This window comes from Melozone crissalis, unplaced genomic scaffold, assembly GCF_028551555.1.
Source record: "Melozone crissalis strain CALT ecotype California unplaced genomic scaffold, PUWL_Pcris_2 ptg000075l_1, whole genome shotgun sequence".
NCBI classification, from domain to species: Eukaryota; Metazoa; Chordata; class Aves; order Passeriformes; family Passerellidae; genus Melozone; species Melozone crissalis.
The window spans coordinates 2,574,613-2,596,034 of NW_026535852.1; the positions used below are offsets into that span (position 1 = coordinate 2,574,613).

Genomic DNA, 21,422 nt, shown 5'->3' on the forward strand with positions numbered 1-21,422 from the left:
GAAATCCCGGGAATTCCGGCTGAGGCCACACCTGGAAGCGATGGCCGCATTTCCCTCAGCCCTCAGGCATTTCCACACCGAACATTTCCTTGCTCCAGGTTTACAAGGCGGAATTCCTCATTCCTCGCTGCGTTTTTCAAAGCTTTGCCTTTCTGAATTTATCGGAATTCAGGCTGGGGGAGCTCTGGGCACCGCGGCCGGACCGTGCTTGGGAACGCAAAGCGATGAATCCCGGTGGAATTAGAACGGGGACAAGTTCGCTCCTCGTTTATATCGGTGCTTGCGGCTGTGCAATGCACTCAGAGGAAAATATTTCAGGACAGTGAAGCCTTTCTCAGGCTCCCATTGTTACCGCCCCACAGTCGCGACAGGCGACATTCGCGGGCAGTGCGAGGCGGCGGCGGCCGCGCCTACAACTCCCATCAGCCCACGCGGCGCCCCCGCCCGCAGCGGGCGCTACCCGCGCGCAAAGCACGCCGGGATCCGTAGTTCCCCGCGGGTGACTGCGTTGCGTCACTCACCCCGCCCGCGCGTTGCTATGACAACCGGGGGCAGTGGGCGCGGCCGCGCGGGAAGCGGCGTCAACGGCTGGGAAGTGACGGCGGCGAGGACCCGGATGTGGAGGGGGCGGGGCTCCTGCACGCACCCCCGCCCTCGGGTCACGTGAGGCGGCGGTCACGTGACGGAGTGATGGGGACGACGCTGGACGTGAGGGTGAAACGCGCCGGGAAAGTCTATCGGGATGGGGTGCGTGTGTCGCGATAGGGACAGCGGGGAACAGTGGGGACAGCGGGGAATAGTGGGGACAGCGGGGAACAGCGGGGAACAGCGGCCGGGGAAGGCAGCGCAGGATGGGCACTGCCAGCAGGTTAGGGCTGACCCTGCCCCTGTGCCCAGCCCTGGGGGCACCTCTGGCTGCTGTGCCCAGCTCTGGCTCCTCAGCACAGCAGGGCCAGGAGCTCCTGGAGCTGAGCAAGGGCCTGGAGCAGCTCCGTGCCCAGGAAAGGCTGAGGGAGCTGGGGCTGCTCAGCCTGGAGAGGAGCCCCAGGGAGAGAGAGAGGGGCCTCAGCCCTGCCTGGGCCTGCCTGGCCCTGTGTCTGTCCTTGTGTCTGTCCCTGTGTCTGTCCCTGGCTGTCCCAGGAGCAGGGAGCTCATTCTGCCCCTGCACTGCTGAGGGCACACCTGTAGTGCTGTGCCCAGCTCTGGCCTCTCAGTTTGGGAAGGACCTTGGGACACTGAGCACATCCAGAGGGGCCAACGAGGCTGGAGAGGGGCTGGGAACACAAACCCTGTGAGGAAGCCCTGAGGGAGCTGGGAGTGCTCAGGCGACTCAGCTGAGAGGGGCCTCAGCCCTGGCTGTCCCTGTGCCTGTCCCTGTGGCTGTCCCTGTGCCTGTCCCTGTGGCTGTCCCTGTGTGCAGAGCTCAGAGCAGGCCCAGGCTCTGCTCCAGGCCCAGCAATGGCCCCAGAGCCACGGGCAGGGCCTGAGCCCAGCAATTCCCCTCACAGGAGGCACAACTTCTGCCCTGGGCAGTGCCCAGCCCTGAGCAGAGCCCAGAGGGGCTCTGGGGGCTCCTCCTGGGGACATTCCAGACCCCCTGCACGCGTTCCTGTCCCTGCTCCAGGTGACTCCGCCATCCCCAGCTGTCCCTTCCCAGCCCGGCTGTTCCGGGGCTCCCTGAGCCTGTCGGGGACATCTCGGGCTCTGTCGGGGACACTTTGGGGTCCCCTCTGGGCTCCGGGCTCGGCCCTGGCAGCGGGGACTCCGCGGCGGGCGGAGCCGATCGCCCTCTGCTGTCGGTGCTGCCGCGGTGTCGCCGTCTGGCCGTGTGTCCCTGTCCGTGTGTCCCTGTCTGCGTGTCCCGCAGCTTTCCCGGTGTCCCTGTCCGTGTGTCCGGGAGCTGTCCCGGTGTCCGTGTGTCCCTGTCCGTGTGTCCCTGTCTGCGTGTCCCGCAGCTTTCCCGGTGTCCCTGTCCGTGTGTCCGGGAGCTGTCCCGGTGTCCGTGTGTCCCGGAGCTGTCCCGGTGTCCGTGTGTCCCGGAGCTCTCCCCGTATCCTGGCGCTTTCCCGGTGTCCCTGTCCGTGTGTCCCGGAGCTTCCCCCGTGTCCGTGTGTCCCGGAGCTGTCCCGGTGTCCGTGTGTCCCGGAGTCTCCCCGTATCCCAAAGCTTCCCCGATGTCCCTGTCCGTATGTCCTGGAGCTTTCCCTGTCCGTGTGTCCCGGAGTTTTCCCTGTCCGTGTGTCCTGGAGCTTTCCCTGTCCGTGTGTCCTGGAGCTTTCCCGGTGTGTGTCCTGGAGCTTTCCCGGTGTCCCTGTCCGTGTGTCCCGGACCTTTCTCCGTGCGAGTCTCGGAGCTGTCCCGGTGTCCGTGTGTCCCGGTCCGTGTGTGCCGGAGCTTTCCCTGTCCTTGTGTCGCTGTGTCCCGGCGCTTTCCCGTGTCCCTGTCCGTGTGTCCCGCAATTTTCTCCGTGCGAGTCCCGGAGCTTTGCCTGTCCATGTGTCCCGGAGTTTCCCCCGTGTCCGTGTGTCCCGGAGCTGTCCCGGTGTCCGTGTGTCCCCGTCCGTGTGTCCCGGAGCTGTCCCGTGTCCCCGTCCGTGTGTCCCTGTCCGTGTGTCCTTTCCCCCTGCATTCCCTGCAGCTCTCCCGGCTCCCGGGCGTTTCCCGGTGTCTCCCCGGGATTCCGGCGTTGCCTTTGGGACCGAGCGCTGCTTTTTGTCCTTCCCCATTCCCGGAATCACGGGATGCCCCTGACCCGCTCTGCAGAGCCCGATGGGGCTTGAAAGGGAAGGAATATTTTTAATTTTTATCGGTTTTTACCCAGAAATCCCGAGCTGCTCAGCAGCAATGTTCAGGTCTCTCTTTTTTCTTGCACTTGTACTATAAAAATCCTTTCCATCCAGCGAAATTCCATTTATTGAATGATTTTAATCCTGGAAAACTGGATGTGAAAGGAAGGGTGTGCAGCATCTGTCCTGGAATTGTCAGATTATCCAGAGAGTGGCTTTGGCAGAGCTGAAGTATTCCCTTTAGGAATGGCTCCAGAGGGGTAAATACTGTCTGTGTCTCACTTTCACATCATTCTGTGCATTATAAAATTATAAATTATTAGCCTTTTGTTTAGTTATCTATTTCAGTTTCTCAGTGCTGTGTCCATTTTTAATTTGACTTGCTTTATATCACTTTTAAATTGATTTTTTTTTTGTATGGAAAGGAATATTTTCTCTGTTTTTAAGCTGAAATTAGGATATTTCTGGTCAATCAGTTTGTTAGCTTTGTTTTTACCTTCCACTTTAACTCCATGTGGAAGGTTTAATTTTAGTTCATTAACTGGCCCTGGAATGAAAACGCAGCAGTGGGAGAGCTCTACACCAGGGATACAACAGGGATTTTTAGCAGGAATCTCCCAGGGAGAGAAAGGAGATGCAAACCTTAATTGGGCATGGAAGGGACCCTAAAATCACCCAGTGCAGGGACACCTCCCACTGTCCCCTCCCAGCCCCAGTGTCCAGCCTGGCCTTGGGCACTGCCAGGGATCCAGGGGTGGAATTCCATCCCAGCCCTTCCCCAGCCTGCCAGGGAGGAAATTGTTCCTGATGTCTGATCTAAACCTGTAATTTTTCAGTGTGGAGCCATTCCCTGTGTGCTGTCCCTGCATCCCCTGGCCATTGTCTCTCTCCAGCTTTCCTGGGGCTCCTCCAGGCCCTGCAAGGCCACCCTGAGCTCAGCCCAAAGCTTCTCCTGTGCAGGTGAGCAATGCCAGCTGTGCCAGCCTTTCCTGCCAGCAGAGCTGCTCCATCCCTCTGCCCATCCTGGAGCCTCCTCTGGGCTCTCTGCAGCAGCTCCAGCTCCTCCCTGCGCTGGGGCAGCTCTGCAGGTGGGGAATCAGAATTTTGAGCTTTTTTTTGCATTTCTTAAGAAATATTGAAAGCAAATTTGATATTGAACTTCCAGCCATCCTTCCCCTCCCTGCCCCTTCCCACGTGCAGGCAGCAGCTCTGCAGTTGTTGCTGTGTGACAGGAAACATCTCCTTTGTTAAAGCAGTTCACATCTTCAGGCTGTCCTTGCTTCTCAGAGCTGAGCTGGGCTCGTTTTTAAAGCAATAGCCTAATTGCTTGTGCTAATTAAGGCCCCTGAGCAGAGCAGTGCAGAATTGAGGTCGGCTTTTCTTCGCTGTCCCTTTGTGCCCCTGTTCCAGCATTCCCCACTTGCTGCACTTCCTCTTCCCAGGCTCTCAGGGTCTCACCCTTGCTTGGATGGGGATGTTTGCCTGCTGCCTCAACCCTCCTGACCCATTTTTGCCACCAGGAAAGACAGAAATCTGCCAAAATTCCCATTGTGCAGGAGAGATGCTGGTTTGGAGAGGCTGGGTGCAGAGGGAGCAGTTGGGGTTGTCCCGTGGCTGGAGGGAGCTGTTCCTTGTCTGGGGAAGGAGCAGGGGAGGAGCTCAGGGAATTCTCCAGTTCTCAGCCCTTTCCAGCTGGGAATATTTCAGGATGGAAGGAGATTCTGTATGGATAACCATGGAATCTGCTCTCCTGCAGTTTACCAGGTTGTAAGTGTTAAAAACTCTGAGCTGACACTTGGAGGATGCAGCATTTTTGTGCAGAGGGATTTTTGTGGACAGCGCATCCTTCATGGCATGAGTGACAACATCTCAGGAAAGACAGAAATGTGCCAAAATTCCCATTGTGCAGGAGGGATCCTGGTCTGGAGAGGTTGGGTGCAGAGGGAACAGTTGGGGTTGTCCCATGGCTTGGGGAAGGAGCAGGGGAGGAGCTCAGGGAATTCTCCAGTTCTCAGCCCTTTCCAGCTGGGAATATTTCAGGATGGAAGGAGATTCTGCAGTGTGGGAGAAGGGAAGGATAAACCACTTTGAGGATGCAGCATTTTTGTGCAAAGGGATTTTTGTGGACAGCACATCCTTCATGGGATGAGTGACAACATCCCAGGAGTCACACAGCTCCTGCCTTTCATTCAGATTCACTTCAAAACTTTCTTTGTGTTTATTTTTTATATTTTAAATCTCTTCTGCTCCACTCTGGAGGTGAATCTCACCCTCAGCTTGGCCATCCCTTCTCCAGTTGTGCATTTTCTTCTCTCTCCTGTGCTGACCATCCCAATTTTCATACAGCAGTTCCTCCTGGCGGCTTATTCCAACACAAACACAACTTTTGTTTATTCCAACACAAACACAACTTGACCCAAAATAAAGGTTTTCCATCTTCCTGGACAGAAAAAACCTTGAAATTGGGGGAAGAAGTTGAAGCTCAGGTTAATACTTCAGCCAAGAGGAGGATGATATTTTTAAGGAAAAACCAAAAGTGCAGAGCTCTCATCTGAGCTTGGGGTTCTGATCCTGAGCCTGGGATTCTGGAAATCCAGGAATTCTGGTAGAGTTGAGATGATGTTGTTTCTCTGTCTCATCCTAAATCCCTTCATCAGGAAGGAAGGATTTTTTTTGTTTGTCTGTCCTGACAAGGTTGCACCATGCTTTGGGCACAGGAGTTTTTTGGAGTTTGGAGATCAGTTCCAGGCTGTTTGGATAACAGCTATGAAAAAATGGATTTAAACAAAAATTTTCCTCTTTCCTCTTAGGAAATCCTTTCTGGGGTGGTGGTGATAACCAGCAAGGACACGGTGCAGCACCAGGGGATCTCCTTAACCATGGAGGGCTCGGTGAATCTGCAGCTCAGTGCCAAAAATGTGGGGGTGTTTGAGGCCTTCTGCAACACTGCCAAGGTAAGGCTGCCCTGGTGGATGATTTTGGCACAGAAAACTCTCTTTGCTCAAGTGGAACCTTTCCCTCAAGGCTCTCAGGTGTTGTCAGGGTCCGTCCTAGCGGACAGATGACCTGATGGTTCGTAGGAATGATCTCAGAGTGCAAAACACCAACACGGTACAAGGGGGTTTGCAGTGATAATCAAATCAAATGCAGTTTTATTGAAATAACCACAGCAAAAATGCGATGGAGGGATTAAGGGAGAGAAAAAGAGAGAGAGAGAGAGGGGGGATATAGCTGCCAACGCAGAGATGAAGTCCTTTGGTGCAGTCCAGCCGAGGGTCCGCCCGCTACGCTGGGGAGATCTCAAAGGCTCTGGCTAACTCAGAGGTTTTTATTACTGAAATTTGTGAGGGGGGGGGGAAACAGATAAATGAGAGCCATTGTTCTCTTGCTCCAGTGGTCACAACCTGCAGGCAAACATCTCGCTTCGGTCAGCTTGCCTCCCCACACACCTCCCCTGGGCTGGGGGTGTCAGTCCCAGTCCTTGGAAGGAGCAGAGCGGCCTGTTAGGAGTTTCATGTCTCAGTCCTTGATGGAAAAGCTTCTCACATCTCAGTCAGTCTGTCACGGTGGTTGTGGAACAGGCGAGGGTCTTCTGTGGGAGACCACCTGAGACTCAGGAGAAGTCCAGCCAGGCCGAGAGCTGGGACAGCTCCCAGAGCTGCTGTTGTTGCAAACGGGGCACGGTGCCCTCTTACAGCAAACACTCCTGTGAAAACAACAGCTCAACGCTGAGCTTTCAGCTCTCAGGGCCCGTGGCTGTGACTTTTCTCCTTCAGAGCCAGATATAGACCAGGGGGGGGTCTTCTCTTCAGTGGGCTCCCAAGGACGATCGTGAGGCAGATGAGGGAAAATTGGGACAGACTCTCACAGGTGTCAGAGCTGCTCGTGCTGTGGAAGTGATGGAGAGCAGGGAAGGCTCAGCTCTGTGTGAATCACAGAGTGCCAGGATGGGTCAGGCTGGAGGGGAGCACAGGGGTCACTGCTGTCACCTCCCAGAGCACAGGGCTGGGTCCGGGAACTCTGGGATATCCCAGGGAGGGATAAATGAGGACATTTTAGGAATTAAATCACACTGGTGATTTTTATTTCAGGTGGGCAAAAAGGGTTACTGGATGATGCACTGAATCTGGGATTTATGGAAAAACAATTACTGTGTGTCCAGAAACTCTGGGATATCCCAGGGAGGGATAAATGAGGACATTTTAGGAATTAAATCACACTGGTAGGAGATCTTTATTTCAGGTAGATAAAAAGGGTTACTGGATGATGCACTGAATCTGTGATTTATAGAAAAATAATTACTGTGTGATGTTAATTTATTTTTGTTATAGTGACTGGGTTTAACTGGCCTTCTGTGCCAGATCAGCCACTGCCTGTGGAGGCCATGCAGGGGTTCCTGGGTGTGAGACAAGAGAGAGTGGGACCTGTGGAGCTCCTGGGAGGGCTCTGGGCTGCTCCCCAGGGACAGGGCTGGGCTGGTGGGAAGGGTTTGGTTAAGTGAGGATGGATGGCCTTGAATCAGGGAGTCACAGAAGGTTTGGGGCAGAAGGGACCTCAAAGCCCACCCAGGGCCACCCCTGCCTTGGCAGGGACACCTCCCACTGTCCCCAGTGTCCAGCCTGGCCTTGGGCACTGCCAGGGATCCAGGGATGGAATTCCACCCCAGCCCTGCCCACCCTGCCAGGGAACAATTCCTCATTGCCAGGATCCCATCAAATCCTCCTTTGAAGCCATTCCCTGTGTGCTGTCCCTCCATCCCTGTCCCCAGTCCCCGTCCAGTTCTCCTGGAGCCCCTTCAGGCCTGGCAGGGCTCTGAGCTCTCCCTGCAGCTTTGGAGTTTTCCCTTCTCCAGGTGAGCACTCCCAGCCTGGCTCCAGCCCTGGGATCAGTTTTGGGGCCTCCTGGACTCACCAACAGCTCCACTTCCCTCTTGTTTTGGGAGCCCAAGAGTTGGGGACAAGAATGGCAAAACTTCAGAGAGAAAGGAAATGAAAGAAAGAAATGTCCAAGCCAGCCCCTCACAGTTAATCCTCCTTGTGGTGAGAGATCTCCTTCAAATAATAATTATGCAGAGGTCAGGGGGGATGCTCAGTGGCCTTGGTCATTCCTGCTCCTCTTCAGGGTGATCATTTAGGAAAGGAATCTCCATTTCCCAAAGCTGGAGCTGCTCCTGGTGAGCTCCCTGAATATCTTTGGTCATTAATGTGATGCACCCCTAAAATAGGGATTGTTTTCTTGAGCAAAATATTAATGTTTCTATCCATTGTCAAAAAATATCCCAGCACTTTGTGTCCTGAAGAAATCCCTGGGATTGTGGAAATGCAGGAATTCTGGAGGAGTTCAGATGTTGTTGGTTCTGTGTCTCACCCTAAACCTCTCTGCCATTTCTCCCTGCAGCCCATTCAGATCATCAGCAGCACCATTGAGATGGTGAAACCAGGGAAGCTCCCCAGTGGCAAAACAGAAATTCCCTTTGAATTCCCGCTGCAGATGAAGGGCAACAAGGTTCTGTATGAGACATACCATGGAGTCTTTGTCAACATCCAGGTGAGGAGGGAAAACGGGAAATTTCATCTGCACAGTGGCTTCTGAAGCAGCTCTGAATCCATGGAATTGAGGGTGAAGTTTGGTGGTTTCTTTTCACACTGACTGAGCCTTCCACCCTTTATGCAGTAAATCCTAAAGGAATTATGGCACAAACAAAATGTTTTACGTGAAATATTTCTGCAGAACATCTGTAACCTAAATCTGATCCATGGAAAAATGCAGCTCTAAATCCATAGAAATTGAGGGTGAAGTTTGGTGGTTTCTTTTCACACTGAGCCTTCCCCCCTTTATGCAGTAAATCTTCAAGGAATGCTGGGACAAACAAAATGTTTAACCTGAAATATTTCAGCAGAACATCTGTAACCTAAATTTGATCCATGGAAAAATGCAGCTCTTAATCCATAGGGATTGAGGATGAAGTTTGGTGATGTTTTCTTTTCATTCTGATTGAGCCTTCCACCCTTTATGCAGTAAATCCTAAAGGAATTATGGCACCAACAAGATGTTTAACCTGAAATATTTCAGCAGAACATCTTTAACCTAAATCTGATCCATCCTGGTGTTGTAGGAAACTCTTTCCATTCCCTTCCTGAAAAAAAACCCAGCACCCCAGTGTGGTTGTATTCCCAATAAATGTGTGATTTCACGTGGTGTTGAGAGCAGCACAAATCAGGAATTGTTTGGGATGAGGAGGAGCGAAATTCCCTGCCCAGACCTGCATGGAATACCTGCTTGGACACACTCTTGTGGAAATACAGTTCTGAAATTTGAGAAATTTGATCTTTTTTGGTTTAAACTTGCCTTACCATAGGTGGGTTGGGTTGTTTGGGTGATTTTTGGTGGTTTTTAGGGGGAAAGTCTTTCTCCAGCCATCTCTTGGAGGTAAATTCCTGCCAGACAATGAAGTTTGATGTCACTGAAATTAAAAAAAACTAATAAACCAAATCACCCCCCAGCAACCTATCAGAAGTAACTAAAAGGAAAATATCCCTTGTTTTTAGTCTGTTTGGATGGTTTTTTAATATTTCAATTTATTTGCTCAGTTTTGGCTTCTTCCCTCATGCAGCAGCCGTTGTTTGTGGTGGGGATGGCAGAAATGGAGCAGCCCTGGCTGAGCTGCTTCCCATATCCCAAAGAACGTGCTGTGATCAGTCACTTTGAGCTGCACTTCAATGAGGAATATTTGCTTTATTTTATCATTCTTTCTATCCTCTGTGGAGCTTTTCTTGGATAAAATACCATTAAAATTTCATAATTTGAATTTCAGCCAAAATTGTGACACTGATGTGCTGGTTAAGAGCCACTTGCTAAACCTCTGGGCAGTTTAATTGAGCCTCTCTTTCTTGATTTAAAGATTAATTATGGATTCAATCTCAGTTTAACCTTTAATCAGACACTGCTGGGTGGTTGTGCCATGAGCCACAAGTGAAGAACCCAAATCTTGGTGTGAGGGAGGAATTAAAAATCAAACAAAACAAAAACCCAACAAGTTCCCTGTCCTGTAAGGACACTGAAAAGTTTTTTTTGGAGATGAAGTGTGGGATTTTTGAGATAACCAAATTCTTACTGATTTTCATCTGCTGGTTCATGGCTCCCATTTTAGGGCAGCAAATTGGAAGCAAATTCCCTTCCTTGCCTGATTTTAGTGCTGCTGTGTGGCTGAAGGTCCCCATGAAAATCCCAACAACTGGGAATTCAATCCCACAATAAAAAAATCAAAATGAGAGAGGCTGAAGACAAAAATACAAAATATAAAAATACATCAGACTGATAATCCCTTAACTAAAACAGGCTGAAAAATCACCCTTAAATGGACATTACAGCAACAACACTGCACAGAGGCAGAAGGGGGGTGAAAAGTTGGGAAGGAGGGAGAAAATCTGAATTAAAGCTTTTCTTTTCCCCCCCTTTTCCCCCCTTTCCTCCCCCTTTTCTCCCCCCTTTTCCCTTCCCCCCCCTTTTTCCATTTTCCTCCCCTTTTCCCCCTTTTCCCCCCTTTTTTCCCCCCCTTTTCCCCCCCTTTTTCCCCCCTTTTCCCCCTTTTTCCCCCTTTTTCCCCCTTGCCCCCCCTTTTCCCCCTTTTCCCCCTTTTTCCCCTTTTTTCCCCCTTTTCCCCCCTTTTTCCTCCCCTTTTCCCTTTTTTCCTTCCCCTTTTTTCCCCTCTTTTCCCCTTGTTACCCCTTTTCCCCTTTTTTCCCCCCTTTTCCCCTTTTCCCCCTTCCCCCCTTTTTCCCCCTTTCCCCCTTTCCCCCCTTTCCCCCCTTTTCCCCCCTTTTCCCCCCTTTTCCCCCCTTTTTCCCCCTTTTTCCCCCTTTTCTCCCCTTTTCCCCCCTTTTTTCCCCTTTTTTCCCCTTTTTCCCCTTTTCCCCCCCTTTTCCCCGCTTTTTCCCCTTTTTTCCCCTTTCCCCCCTTTTCCCCCTTTTTTCCCCCTTTTTCCCCTTTTCCACCCCTTCCCCCCTTTATCCCCTTTTTCCCCCCTTCCCGCCCCCTTTCTCCCCCTTTCCCCCCCCCTTTCCCCCCTTTCCCCCCCTTTTTCCCCCTTTTTCCCCCTTTTTTCCCCTTTTTCCCCCCTTTTTCCCCTTTTCCATCCCTTCCCCAGTACACCCTGCGCTGTGACATGAGGCGTTCCCTGCTGGCAAAGGACCTGACCAAGACCTGTGAGTTCATTGTCCACTCCCTGGTGAGTGTGCTTTCTGTTCATTTTGCAATTTATTAATTTTTTTAAAATTTATTATTTTCTCCCCACTTCGCTTTAAGGGCAAAAAAAACCCCCAAATAAACCCATGGAAATTGTGATGGTGACACGAGGGATTACAGAGGTGTAAATTCAGAATATCCTGAGTTGGAAAAAACCCCAAAAATCATCAAACCCAACTCCTGGCCCTGCACAGGACACCCCAAAATCCCACCCTGAGTCCAAAATAGAGGAGTACAGGAAATCTGCCCCAAAACAAAGCCACCCCAAAGAGCTGTTGCTTCTGATGAGAAAACCCATCCCTCTCTCAAAGAACAGAGAGGAGTTGGATTTTCAGATGTTTTACAGTGCCCTGAGTTCATTCTCTTGTTCATCCTTGGAGTTCTGGGACAATGGGGAGGTGACATAAATCTGATGGCATTTTTCCAAGCACTGCTTTGGATTATCCCAGCAGTTCTGAGGAAAAGCTTCCAGGCACCCCCAGTGCTGGAAATGGGAGTTGGGTGGTGAAAATCCTGATTTCTGTTCTTCAGGTGAAAATCCTTGATTTCTATTTAGGTGAAAATCCCTGATTTCTGTTCCTCAGGTGAAAATCCTGATTTCTGTTCCTAAGGTGAAAATCCCTGATTTCTGTTTTTCATGTGAAAATCCCTGATTTCTGTTCCTCAGGTGAAAATCCTGATTTCTGTTCCTAAGGTGAAAATCCCTGATTTCTGTTTTTCATGTGAAAATCCCTGATTTCTGTTCCTCAGGTGAAAATCCTGATTTCTGTTCCTCAGGTGAAAATCCCTGATTTCTGTTCCACAGGTGAAAATCCTGATTTCTGTTCCTAAGGTGAAAATCCCTGATTTCTGTTTTTCATGTGAAAATCCCTGATTTCTGTTCCTCAGGTGAAAATCCTGATTTCTGTTCCTCAGGTGAAAATCCCTGATTTCTGTTTTTCATGTGAAAATCCCTGATTTCTGTTCCTCAGGTGAAAATCCTGATTTCTGTTCCTCAGGTGAAAATCCCTGATTTCTGTTCCACAGGTGAAAATCCTGATTTCTGTTCAGGTGAAAATCCCTGATTTCTGTTCTTCAGGTGAAAATCCTGATTTCTGTTCCACAGGTGAAAATCCCTGATTTCTGTTCCACAGGTGAAAATCCCTGATTTCTGTTCAGGTGAAAATCCTGATTTCTGTTCTTAGGTGAAAATCCCTGATTTCTGTTCCACAGGTGAAAATCCCTGATTTCTGTTCAGGTGAAAATCCTGATTTCTGTTCCACAGGTGAAACTCCCTGATTTCTGTTCAGGTGAAAATCCTGATTTCTGTTCTCCAGGTGAAAATCCCTGATTTCTGTTTTTCATGTGAAAATCCCTGATTTCTGTTCCTCAGGTGAAAATCCTGATTTCTGTTCAGGTGAAAATCCTGATTTCTGTTCTTAGGTGAAAATCCTGATTTCTGTTCCACAGGTGAAACTCCCTGATTTCTGTTCAGGTGAAAATCCTGATTTCTGTTCCTCAGGAGTTCTCATCCAGGTGGAAATCATGGAAAGATGGGGCAGAGACCTTCAGGGTGATGCAATCCCATCCTCGCCCCAAACCCTGTCCCACATCCAGGCCCTGAGCTCTCCCAGGGACTCCAGCACCTCCCTGAGAGCTCATTCCAGTGCCCTGCAAGGGAAACAAGGGAAAACTCGGTTCTAATTCCTAATTCTCGAGTTTGTAATTCTTGTTTCTAATCCTAATCCTCATGGCAGGAGGTTGGACTCCCAGAAAATGGGATGGACTTGTGGTGGAAATGTTATTTTAGTTCTGAAGTAACTTTTTAAAAGATGTAGTTTGGTGTTACGAACAAGTTTCCTGTTGGTGAGATTTCAGTGTTTTCTGCAATATCTGATGCTGCATTTTATTGGTCCATTATGACATTTCTAAGTGAGCCTCACGTGTCAGAGCAGTGACAAATCCCATCTCCTGCAGCGTTCCTGGGTTTGTTTCTTGTTCCCACTGCAGCACTTCTGAGCTCACCAGTCAGTAAATCATGGATCTCCCAGTCAGGGTGAATTAATGGGGTTTTACTGAACACACAGTTCTCACTGTCACTGCTCAATGTCCCGTTTCCCTCCAGCCTGTTCTGTGCCAGAATTTGTCATTTTGGGAAAATGCAGCCAGTCTTTTGCTAATCTCCTCCATCTTGCAGCTGGGCAGCAGCAGCTAGTTTGAATTCCTGAGCAGTGAGGGCAGATCCTCACTCAGAGTCCAGATCAGCCCCTTGCTGCTGGAGAACAAGAATTTCTAAAGCAGGTTTGAAGCAATGGACACAACTTCATTTGGAATCTCCACTCCCCAAATTTCATAATGAAAGGAAACATTCCAAGGGACATGTGCAATGAATTTATTTGTACTTCAAGAAATGGGAAATTGAGCTTTTTCCCCTCTCTGCTCAGATGGGGAGGGGATTCCTGCTTTTCCAGGTGGTTTAGGGCAGCCAGCTGCTGTGGTTTTTAATGTTCTCTCTCTGTTTTGGGGATCAGATTTCAGTTTAACCCTTCCCCTCCCTGCAGTCACAGAAAGGGAAGCTGCTGCCCAGCCCTGTGGACTTCACCATTACTCCTGAAACTCTGCAAAATGTCAAAGAGGTAAAAGGATTGTCTTCTTATTTTATTTTAAATGTGAACTTTGCGTGTTTCTGAGTGAGACCAGAGGAGTGATTAAGTTCTGTCTTCTAGATTATCAGGCAGATTATCTTGTTTTGTTTTTCTATTTCTTTTTCACTTTTATAAGCAATCAGGTGATTCTCCCTCATCTCTTGCACTGTGGTAACCAACTGAAGGTGGAATTTTGCTCAGGAGTGGTTAAATATTTTTATTCCTTTTCTGAGTGAAAAATGGCAGTGAAGCAAGGGAAACCATTCTATACATGGACAGCCAAGAGCCTTTAAAAATGTGGATTTTGAGCCTTGTTTGTGCCTTTTTTTACAGCCCTCTGTGGCTTTGGGAAGCCTCAGGGAGGGCAGGGCTGGGTGGGATATTGGGAATGAGCAATTGTTCCCTAGGAGGGGCTGGGATGGAATTCCATCCCTGCATCCCTGGCAGTGCCCAGGGTGGGACACGGGGCTGGCAGCACCTGGGACAGTGGGAGGTGTCCCCGCTCCATCCCCAGCTCCTGCATGAATTCTAACAGCCAAGGTCTGGCAGTCCTTCCCAGGAAAGGCCCATCCATGGGTGGATGGAGGAGCAGGAAGGACAGGTGTCAGGAGAGAATATTGTAGGAGAAATCCTGGTACAGAGTGCCAGAAATCAATTCAAGCTCCCTCAGGGACTTCTGAACTCTTGCATTCGCGACTTTGAGACCACTGGCTAATTTCCTACTCGTTTTAACATTTATTTTTCCTCAATCTGCTCTTCATTTTACCATCATTTTCTCTTTCCTCCAACCATTTCAGAGAGCCTCCCTGCCCAAGTTCCTGATCCGAGGGCACCTGAACTCCACCAACTGCGTGATCACGCAGCCGCTGACGGGGGAGCTGCAGGTGGAGAGCGCCGAGGCGGCCGTCAGGAGCATCGAGCTGCAGCTCGTGCGTGTGGAGACCTGCGGTGAGCGCGGGGCTGGAGCAGCCTGCAGCACCCCTGCAGCACCCCTGCAGCAGCAACCCTGCAGTGAGGGGAGCAACCCCTGCAGCAGCACCCCTGCAGCACCCCCTGCAGCACCCCTGCAGCAGCAACCCCTGCAGCACCCCTGCAGCACCCCTGCAGCACCCCTGCAGCACCCCCTGCAGCAGCACCCCCTGCAGCAGCAACCCTGCAGTGAGGGGAGCAACCCCCTGCAGCACCCCCTGCAGCAGCAACCCCTGCAGCAGCACCCCTGCAGCAGCACCCCTGCAGCACCCCTGCAGCCCCTGTGAGCTGCTCTGCAGAGCCAGCTGGCTGGGAGCAGGCAGAGCCTGCCCTGAATGGGAAATGGAAACGCTCTCCCGCTGAATTGTTGTAAATTGGAAATTTAGGGGCACTCGGGTAAAGATGTGGGAGCAGGAATAACAGGTCTGTATTAAGGGAAAAAAGTAAAAATGAAATTGTGGGGTTTGTGAGGGTCCCCAGGATGAGGGTAGAGATGAGAATCTGACTCCATGTTCTCAGAAGACTGATTTATTATTATATTATATTAGGTCCTATTACATAATATTTTATTATATTATATTATATTATATTATATTATATTATATTATATTATGTTATATTATATTACGTTATATTACGTTATATTATATTATATTATATTATGTTATATTATATTACGTTATATTACGTTATATTATATTATGTTATATTACGTTAGGTTACATTATGTTATGTTATGTTACATTATATTAAGTTATGTTACATTATATTACATTATATTAATTATATTAATTATATTATATTATATTATATTATATTACATTACATTACATTCTATTGCATTCTATTACATTCTATTACATTATATTATATTATATTATATTATATTATATTATATTATATAAAAGAATGCTATACTAAAACTATACTACAGAAAGAGAACGGATACAGACAGAAGGTTTAACAAGAATGATCATGAAAACCTCGTGACTGACTCCTCAGAGTCTGACACAGCTGATGGTGAAGTCAGAAGGGATGGAGCAGCCTCCACCCTAAACCTCCACCTTGCTTTTTATCTATCCCTGTATTCTAAACCCTGAAACTCTGAGTTTCCCACCCTGTGATATCACACACTTCTATCCAAACTCCACACCTATAATCTCATTTTATTATTGAATTTTGGAAGCTTCTCCAGGGCCTCAGGTCAGTGCAGTGTTCTCCTGGGGGTCAGTGCCTGTAATCCTCAGTATCCAGGGTTCCAGCATCTCTCCGCTGTGAATTTTGGCTGCTGCTCTCTCTCAGCTCTCCCATTTCCCCCTCCAGGGTGTGCTGAGGGCTATGCCAGGGATGCCACGGAGATCCAGAACATCCAGATCGCCGACGGCGACGTCTGCAGGGGCCTCCCCATCCCCATCCACATGGTGTTCCCCAGGCTCTTCACCTGCCCCACCCTGGAGACCACCAACTTCAAAGTGGGTGAGTGGGGACTGTTCCTGGCACAGGAGTGGCCACGTCCATTCCCTTCCATGGGCAGTGAGGGACAAATCCAGCAGAGCTGCAGGAGGAGCCCAGCACATCCCTGAGCTTCCCTGAGTGCTGCTGCATTTCCAACACAAACTGCTGTGCAGCCGCTCCTAACAAAATTCCAGGAGCAGCACTGGAATACAGGTCACCTGATTAAACACTTGAGGAGTAGTCCAAGAATGAAATTCCCTCTTTTCCTCACCAGTGAGAACCTCCCTTTCCATTTCTTCTCCTATTACAGCGACCTGAGGTGGTCGCTGGGGTGAGAGAAGGACGGGAATCTTGTTTCTTGATCAGAAGGCTGGATTTATTGATATATGATATATAATACATTATTACTATACTAAATAGAATAAAGAGAGAAGTTGCAGAGGCTGCTCAGCTAAGAATGGAAAGAAAGAATCTCTAACAAAGTTGTGTCCAGGGACTCTGTCCCCAGCTTGCTCCTGTGATTGGTCCTTAATTAAAAACATGGAACATGAACCAATCCCAGGTGCATCCCATTGCATCCACAGCAGCTGATAACAATTGTTTACATTCTCCTCTGGGGCCTCAGCTTCCCAGAAAATGGACAAATCTGAAAGAAAGGATTTCTGTGAAAAATGTCTGCGACATTCTCCTTTCTGTTTCTGTCTGTCCTGCTGAGCGCCCTGCAAGCAGCAAGGTTGGGCAGGGTGTGATTCTGTTACCTACACCACGTGCTCCTCCCTGCTGATTGTTGTCAAAATCAGGATTTTTATTAACAAAATCAGTATTTTTATTGACAAAACCAGGATTTTCCTCACTTGTTCAAATAAGTACTGCAAGAATCCACTTGGCTGGTTTGTATTTCTTGCCTCCATCCTGCTGGAATCTGTTGGCACAGAATCTGTGTGCAGTGGTTTCCCCCAAAATAATAATTTGGTTTTGTCATTTTAAGCTCTTCACTAGCAATTTACAATGAGAATTTAAATTTATTTTTATTTCTGCTTCCCTTCACTTATTAACTCTGCCTGGCTTTTTGGTCTGTCTCTATTTAGGATTGATTATTGATCTGATACTGATTTTTAGCTTTGAAGGACACAGTGTAGTACCTAAGAGCAGATTTTTTTCTGGAATTTTTGCTCCCCAGTTTGCAGGCCTGTTGCATTCCAGTATTTCATTTCCCAGGGCTGTCACATGCTGGAATCAGGCAATGGATCTGTCCTGGAATTCTCCCATTCCGTGCTTTAAGCACCATCTTGGTGGGGGTGTTTTTCCCAAAACATTTTATTCTTTTATGTGTGAATCTTCTTTTCCAGAGGATTGTTTGCCATAATTTATCAGTGATAAAAACAATCCAGAGGAATCCCATAAGATTACAACACAGCAGGATTTTCTAGGAGTGGTCCCATGGCTGGGATGCCTGGGTGAGGTTCTGATGGAATGTTTCAGGAGCTGCTGCCTCATCCTGCTGGTAGATTCAGCTTTCCTGTGGAATTAAAGCAGGATTGCTCCTAGGATTCAGTTTTTCTATGGAGTTCAAGTAGGATTGTTCCTAGGGTTGAGCTTTCCTGTGGAACTGAAGCAGGATTTTTCCTGGGATTCAGTTTTCTATGGAATTGAAGCAAGATTGCTGCTAGGATTCAGCTTTCCTGTGGAACTGAAGCAGGATTGCTGCTAGGATTCATTTTCCTGTGGAGTTCAAGTAGGATTGTTCCTAGGATTCAGCTTTCCTGTGGAACTGAAGCAGGATTATGCCTAAAATTCAACTTTCCTGTGGAACTGAGGTAGAATTGTTCCTAGGATTCCGCTTTCTGTGGAATTCAAGTAGGATTGTTCCTAGGATTCACTTTTCCTGTGGAATTTAAGCAGGATTGCTGCTAGGATTCAGCTTTCCTGTGGAATTCAGGTGGGATTGTTCCCATAATTCAGCTTCCTGTGGAACTGAAGCAGGATTGCTGCTAGGATTCAATTTTCTATGGAATTGAAGCAGGATTGTTCTGGAGATTCAGCTTTCCTGTGCAGTTCAAGTAGGATTGCTGCTAAGATTGAGCTTTCCTGTGGAATTGAGGCAGGATTGTTCCTAAGATTCAGCTTTCCTGTGGAATTGAAGCAGGATTGTTCCCAGGATTCACTTTCCTGTGGAATTGAAGCAGGATTGTTCCCAGGATTCACTTTCCTGTGGAATTGAAGCAGGATTGTTGCTAGGATTCAGTTTCCAGTGGAATTGAAGCAGGATTGTTGCTAGGATTCAGTTTCCAGTGGAATTGAAGCAGGATTGCTGCTAGGATTGAGCTTTCCTGTGGAATTGAAGGAGGATTGTTCCTAGGATTCAGTTTCGGGTGGAGTTGAGGCAGGATTGCTCCTAGGATTCAGCTTTCCTGTGGAATTCAAGCAGGATTGTTCCTAGGATTCAGCTTTTCCATGGAATTCAAGCAGGATTGCTGCTAGGATTCAGCTTTTCCATGGAATTCAAGCAGGATTGCTGCTAGGATTCAGTTTTTTGTGGAATTTAGGCAGGATTGCTGCTAGGATTCAGCTTTCATGTGGAATTCCAGTTGGATTGTTACTAGGATTCAGTTTCCAGTGGAATTGAAGCAGGATTGCTGCTAGGATTCAGCTTCTTGTGGAATTCAGGTAGGATTGTTCCTAACATTCAGCTTTCCTGTGGAATTAATGCAGGATTGCTTCTAGGATTCAGCTTTTCCATGGAACTCAAGCAGGATTGTTTCTAGGATTGAGCTTTCCTGTGGAATTCAAGTAGGAATTCAGTTTCCTGTGGGGTTGAAGCAGGATTGTTCCTAGCATTCAGTTTCGGGTGGGATTGAGGCAGGATTGTTCCTAGGATTCAGCTTTCTGTGAAATTGAAGCAGGATTGTTCCCAGGATTCACTTTCCTGTGGAATTGAGACAGGATTGTTCCTAGGATTCAGCTTTCTGTGGAATTAAAGCAGGATTGCTGCTAGGATTCAGCTTTTCTATGGAGTTCAAAGTAGGATTGTTGCTAGAATTCAGATTTTCTATGGAATTGAAGCAGGATTGACGCTAGGATCGAGCTTTCCTGTGGAATTCAAGCAGGATTGTTCCTAACATTCACCTTTCCTGTGGAATTCAAGCAGGATTGCTGCTAGGATTCAGTTTTTTGTGGAATTTAAGCAGGATTGCTGCTAGGATTCAGATTTTTGTGGAATTTAAGCAGGATTGCTGCTAGGATTCAGATTTTTGTGGAATTTAAGCAGGATTGCTGCTAGGATTCAGCTTTCCTTTGGAATGTAAGCAGGGTTGCTGCTAGGATTGAGCTTTCCTGTGGAATTGAAGCAGGATTGCTGCTAGGATTCAATTCTTGTGGAATTGAAGCAGGATTGTTCCCAGGATTCAGCTTTTCTATGGAATTGAAGCAGGATTGTTCCTGGAATTCAGTTTCCTGTGGAGTTGAAGCAGGATTGCTGATATTGTTCAGTTTCCCATGGAATTCCCTCTCTCTTTTCCCCCTCCCAGAGTTTGAAGTGAACATCGTGGTGCTCCTGCACGACGACCACCTCATCACAGAGAACTTCCCCCTGAAGCTCTGCAGGATGTGAGCAGCCACAGGAGCGGCAGGAAGGATTTCCTGGGAATTCCTCTGAGGGAAAGTGGAACTTTGTCCATGCCCGACTTCAGCTGGGGCCACCTCACTCCTTTCTTGTGCTTCCTCTCCCTGCTAACCTGACCAAGACTTTGCCTCGCTGCAGTTCCCAATCCTGCTGCCTTCAACAATCATGTTTTCCCCAGATTTTTTTTTTCAGGAAAATCCTGAAGGAATCATTCTGGAGCTTTCTACAGCTTGTAGAAGTAATGGAGCAAGTTCCTCTCTTGGCTTAATTTTGTAATATTTGTTCTAAAGTCCTTTGAAGCCCCCTTAAAACTCATAAATCCCATTCCAGCCGTACTGGGAGGGTGTGGGAATTGTGACAGAATGAGAAATAAGGTCTTTGAAGGTCTAAAAAATGGTGCTGCAGCTCTGGAAGGTGGTGCTGTGGGATCTGGCCCAGGGTGGATGGGAAATGAGTGATTTCAAATCACACCAAGGAAATTTTGGTCAAATTGGGACCAGGAGGAATTAATTGGAGGAATTAATTAATGTGTTTGTGACTGTGCAGCTTAAAGGAAAATTAATTCAGTAAGAAATAACCTTCCCAACACAAACAAGTTGTGGATTTTGATGTTGTTTTCATGGAACAGCCACAACTTGTGGATTTTCCATTAATTTTCCATGTGGGGCAGAGGCAGGCTCAGGCTGGATTATGGGCATTGGAAGTGTAAAGATCAGCACCTAAAAATGCAGAATTGAGAAAACTGAGAAGAATCATTTCCTTTGGTTTGTCCAGCAGCAGTGCCAAGCAGGACAATGTAATCCCAGTTTGGGTTTTGGTGTTTCAGGAAGGAAAAGCTGAAATTTTCATTTCAATGTCTGGGAAGGGGCAGGGAAATGGTATTTACTGAAAATGGTATTTACTGAAAATTGTATTTACTGAAAATGGTATTTACTGAAAATTGTATTTACTGAAAATGGTATTTACTGAAACTCAGCACTTTTCCCTGAGACCAGGGGGATTTGGGGAAGAGCTGCACCCCCCCAAAAATACAGGAAGCTGAAAAGGATTCCAGTGCTGGAATTTTTTGGCTTTAATTCTACAGCACAGAGCAGTTACTCACCCCTAACTCAGAGTGAGCTGAAATACTACACAGAAACAACGTGTTTGGCTGCAGAAGCAATTTTATTTTTTATTAAAGCGGTAAGTAATACACTGATTAATGAGAGAGGAGTTAAAAACTTCAGCTGGAGGAGTCAAGCAGTGTGGGGGACAAGTGATCCCTGGAATTAGCCAAGGGCTCCTAATCCATGTGGTGCTCCCTGGATTCGGAATATTGGGTTTAATTTCAAGATTCTCAGGCTCTGGTCCTCACCTTTGGCTGTTTGGGACAAATTTGTCTTTGTGAAAAGTTCTCTGGCCACTTCAGACTCATAAAATAGTGGGAGAAAATTCCCTGAGCTGTTGGAATTCTGCCCCTCCTGCTACTGGTGCCCATTCCTGCACAAAATACAGAGGAAGTGTCACTTAAAAATCCTTTAAAAATAATTTTAAAAAATCCTTCCCATTTAAACAGATCAGGAGGGAAATTTCCCTCCTTTTTTAAACAAAAAGGAGGGAAATTCAAATTTCAATCTTATTTTGAGATTTAAAAACGGATCCAAATGAAGAATTTAAAATTCTTGCTTCAAAAAGCGACTGAAAGTCATTATTTAAACAATTTGAGCTCTCAGCTGTGGGTTT

The 21,422-nt window shown here is 48.0% G+C and overlaps 1 protein-coding gene across 2 annotated transcripts; it reads left to right on the forward strand.

Annotated features, from left to right (window-relative positions):
• Positions 1–675: 675 nt before the first annotated feature.
• On the forward strand, positions 676–20,180 carry VPS26C (VPS26 endosomal protein sorting factor C). 2 transcript variants are annotated; one of them, XM_054290017.1, is made up of 8 exons: positions 676–747; positions 5,597–5,740; positions 8,184–8,333; positions 10,933–11,013; positions 13,571–13,645; positions 14,452–14,602; positions 15,947–16,099; positions 19,606–20,180. In XM_054290017.1, exons 1-8 carry the CDS (start codon positions 691–693, stop codon positions 19,686–19,688), a joined length of 894 nt encoding a protein of 297 aa, XP_054145992.1. In that variant the 5' UTR covers positions 676–690; the 3' UTR covers positions 19,689–20,180. The 2 variants fall into 2 exon arrangements, with proteins under 2 accessions (XP_054145992.1, XP_054145994.1); XM_054290019.1 differs by having other exon boundaries at positions 14,452–14,583; positions 19,606–19,708.
• The last annotated feature ends 1,242 nt before the right edge of the window (positions 20,181–21,422 follow it).

What these genes read in the sequence shown, in the direction of transcription:
- VPS26C (XM_054290017.1), top strand. Translation starts at nt 691, where the DNA reads ATGGGGACGACGCTGGACGTGAGGGTGAAACGCGCCGGGAAAGTCTAT. An exon ending in CCTTCTGCAACACTGCCAAG is followed by an intron (nt 5,741 to 8,183) that starts GTAAGGCTGCCC and finishes TTCTCCCTGCAG; the next exon opens with CCCATTCAGATCATCAGCAG. An exon ending in CGTGCGTGTGGAGACCTGCG is followed by an intron (nt 14,603 to 15,946) that starts GTGAGCGCGGGG and finishes TTCCCCCTCCAG; the next exon opens with GGTGTGCTGAGGGCTATGCC.